The 4062-nt window shown below is 56.3% G+C and overlaps 1 protein-coding gene across 1 annotated transcript in view; it reads left to right on the top strand.

The window, feature by feature from the left end:
* The window catches only part of DEDD2 (death effector domain containing 2), a 44587-nt gene that overhangs the window by 38817 nt on the left and 1708 nt on the right, over nucleotides 1–4062 (top strand). The window contains exon 7 of the mRNA XM_010863121.1: nucleotides 1081–1124. Coding sequence (XP_010861423.1) covers nucleotides 1081–1124 — 44 coding nt within the window. The remainder of the gene's footprint in view (nucleotides 1–1080; nucleotides 1125–4062) is intronic.

Genomic DNA, 4062 nt, shown 5'->3' with positions numbered 1-4062 from the left:
GGAAAGGGTGGGAGCTGAGATGGGGAGCAGCTGGGATGGGATTCTGAGAGGTGGGCGGTGGAGCTCCAGGGCCTGGGAGCGACGCTGGGGAGCCGGGTGCGCCCCTCAGCTCTCTGGGCAAAGTCTGTAACTTGGGGAGCCCCTTGGCTGCCTCCTCCTGCTCCTCAGCTCCCTGCTCTTTTCTTCCTCTTGTGTCCTTCCTCGGGCTTCTTTTTCTCCATCTCCTTTGCTGGTTTCTCTTTCTCCTGTTTTCCAGTTTCTCTGTCTCTTCCTTCTCTCCATAAAAACTACCCCCTACCCCCTCAGGTTTTCTTTTTTTTTTTTTCAGGTTTTCTTTTTTTTTTTTCAGCTTCCTTTTTTCCACCCCTCCTTTTCTTTTTCTGTCTTTCCCATTTCCCCCTTTCTCCTTTTCTCTCATCCCCCCCCCTGCCACTCATTTCCCCTGTTGCCCTGTCCCTTCTGCCCCCTCCCTCAGTTTCATTTATTCTTCACTTTTGTATCATTTGTCCTGAACAGCATGCCAGGGAGAGGGTTTCCGTGCAGAGACAGGACTCCCCCAAGTTCCCAGCAGAGCATAACCCCTATTCCACATCCCTGTTTGTTCCTGCCCTCCTTTTTCCCAGCTGGGGGCCTGGATCTGCCCTGGGGAGGGGGGCTATAGCGCCACCCTCCTGTTTTCCCTGGCCTCATGGAGAAGTCCCGGAGGGTGCTCACTGGGGCCACGGGAGGGGGAGGGGAGGACTGTAAGTGAGGGCTCAGGGCTCTGGACTCAGCCCCACTGAGAGAGAAGGGTGTGGACGAAGGAGAGAACGACACGAATCGCTAGTGGGAAGTGGAAAGGGGAGGCAGTCGGGGTGGGGGTCCATCTGAGAGGGTCCACAGAGCTCCTGCACCCCAGGTAAAAGATCGGAAGAGAAAGCCTCTGGCCTGCCAACCACTCCCCGCTTTCTCCCTCCATCCTGGGGCCTGTGGAGTTGGGGAGTAGGTCTTGGATTTCAAAAAAAAAACCCAATGAGATGCTTAACTCAGTAGGTTTTAGTCTCTTACCATTCTGCCAGGCGAATTTGCCCCCTCCCTCAGGGCAGAAAGGGAGAGCGTGGCGTCAGTGGGTGGTGGTGGGGCTGGTGTGTACAGTCAGACCATGGTGGCTGTGTGCGTGTGTACATGGCCTGCGTGCATTGCAAGAGGCGTGCTGGACAGACTGACTGTGTGCAGAGCTTGGGAGCCTTGGCAGAGTGAAGAACCAAAGGGATAGAATCGTGACACGTGTGTCCAGCGGGGGGCCGGGTACAGGGGCTTCCCATTGTGGACGAGGCGTGTGCAGGAAGGAGTCGGCGCGAGTATTTATCCTGTGAGGTCCTTCCCTTGTCTCGATGTTCATGGAGCCCTGGCTGCGTGTGTACTCGGGAGGCACTCTCTGGCTCTGTGCGAGGCGGCCGTCGGCGTGTGTGCAGGTCTGTGTGCCAAGTCCAGCATCAGCGATGGGTGCGTCCATCTGGACGTGCAGCGTGGTTGGCATAGAGACTCTGCATGCAGGTACTAGGTCTGACTGTGGTGTGTGCCCCGAGAGTACACGTGAAATAAAGTCCCATATGTGAAAGTATCATGTCGACACAACTGTTTGTACTGTTGTGGTGGTTATTCTCCTTAGGTGTCTCTGGGTCTCTGTGGCCTGGGTCAGAGGGAGGCTGGGTTTGTGAAGCCGAGCCCGGGTGCAGCGATGAGAAATGTGCACAGAGGTCGCGGGCGTAGGGGTGAGCTTAACAGCATGCTTGCACAGCAACCTTGAAGCTGGGTTCAAGAAAACAAAACAAGAAAAGATCCCCCCTCCCTGAAGTCTGCCAGCCCACAGAAACCTTCCCTGGCTCCTCCGTGGTAACAAAGCATCGTCCCATGTCAGGGGGTGGCAGGCTGGCCAGGAGGGAAGCGAATCAAGGCCGCGGGCAGCGTCTCCAGTTGCTGGTAATGTGATTCCGCGTCTACTTCCTGATTCCTGGGTGTTGGTGGACAGAGGCCCACCCATGTCCATTGGGAAGGTCCAGATCCCCAGTCCTGTAGGCTGCTGGCCCACCCTCTGGCTGGCTGCCATCCTTGGGGGTCTTAGTCGCCCTCACTTCTGTCAGTCTTTGCAGGGAAAATGGAGGGTGTCTGTTTCAGGGATCACGATATGAAAAGAACGCAGCCACAGTGTGTGTGTGTGTGAATGTGTGTGTGTGCGCGTGTGCGCCCACACCCATGCTGAGTGTGTGAGGGAGGTTAGCTTGTACCTCCTTAACAGCATGCTAGCCAGATTTTTTTTTCCAGCGGATCCATCAGTGCTCACCCTAGGACACCTGCATTCTGGTTCACACACTCTTGCTCCTTGCATGCAGGGGCCACAGACCAGAGGCCCTTCCCCCACCAATGAGACAGCTACACCAAGGGCCCCAAGCTCAGCACCCCTTGGGTAGAGCCTGTCACTGCCCTGGTGGTATTCCTAGTGTGTAGGAACATGACCCTGGAGGGGGAGACAGATGGGCATGGCAGAGGCTACTTGGACTTCTATGCAGACCGGGAAGCAGTTTCCCCATCTAGCACATTCTCGTTAATTTCCAGTATTTTTTTCAGGATCGAAATGGTTGAGAATCCTGGGTGTAGAGAATTGTTGGGAGGAGAGAGTAGGTGTGGGGGTCTCCTCAGACTGGGGTCTGTTCTTCTAAATATATAGCACTCATTGTTATTCCCACAGGCCCAGCACCTCCTGATCTAATTATAATAATAATAATATTGGCGATGATGACTCCCCTTCCATCCGCCTAGCTCTTAGGGCAGCCCTGATGGTGCCCCTTTCACTGATGAGGGTTTGAGGTCCATACGGTTCTCTCAGCCTATGAGTAACCAAGTAGCGCCAGGACTGAGGTCTTTGGCTCCTGGTCCCGAGCCTGGCCTGTCTCTGGAGGTTTGTCTGTCCATGTCTCCGTAGCTGTTCCAGCACCATTTGTTTTCTCTGGCTTCCCCCTTCCCCCTTCCTCCCTGCCCCCTGAGATGTCTGTCCGCAAGCCCGTCTCCCAGGGCCTGTCAGGTGGATGGATGCCTTATAGGGCTCAGCACGGGCTTGGAGGACCTGGGCTTCGCATTGTGTCCTGAAGAGAAAGCCAGCAAATGAGAGAGGTCGAGAGCCCACTCTGGCTGACAATTTGGCGCTGGGCCTCTTCAAAGGCAGGATTACTGATGAGCTTCCATCCCCTCCACAACCTGTGCTGGTGAGCCCGGTGCTGCGTGGCCAACCGGGAAGCCGGCGGTGGGCTTGGGAGGCAGGACCCCCTTCCCTCACTCCCCACAGCCCCACCTTCTTTAGCTCCTCAGGACAGGCAGTTTCCCCACGTCCCAGGCCCCTGAATTCAATAGGCATTTATTGAGTGGTGTGTCACCCCCCGAATGAGGTACAGTTAGTTTCCTGAGGAAGTCAGGCGATGGTAGCATGATCACTCCTTACCTGAAAACGATTATCACGGGCTCTGAAGTGAAACCAGGCTTACAGAAGATTCCGGGGGGTGCCCGGAGCACAAAGGGAGCTTCTGGGTCCTGGGGAATCTGGAGGAGGGAGGTTCGGGTTTAAACGGGGAAGTGGGTCTTAAAGGGTCCTCAGGCGCTGAGGAAGGGGGCAGGAAGACGGGCGAGGGAGCGGGAAGAAGCGGCCTAGCTGGGGGTGCGGCCCTCAGAGCAGAGACGCACTTGGTGCCCTGGGCCCGTCAGTGGAGGTTCTGAGAAGTTTGGACTTGGTCTCTCTGCGGCCCTGGGGAGCTGGCACACCCATGTGCGTCTCGTGACAGTGTGCCTTGGACAACATGGACTAGTGTGTGAGTGTGAGTGAGTGCCCATGCACACACACACAGAGCCCTTCACCCTGGCGTCCATTCGGACACACTGTCCTTCAAAGAAACCGGAAGGCGGGACTTTAGTCGTCATCCCCAGGACCCTATACTGTTGAGGGCTGTGGCCCGCAAACGTGAGTGTCAGCGCAGGCCGGGGACCCTCCCCCACTGGGGTGCAGACTCATGTGGCATTCACAGACTTAATCCG

Source organism: Bison bison, unplaced genomic scaffold (genome assembly GCF_000754665.1).
Source record: "Bison bison bison isolate TAMUID 2011002044 unplaced genomic scaffold, Bison_UMD1.0 scf7180017858349, whole genome shotgun sequence".
NCBI lineage: Eukaryota > Metazoa > Chordata > Mammalia > Artiodactyla > Bovidae > Bison > Bison bison.
This window is presented reverse-complemented; position numbering and strand designations above follow the sequence as displayed.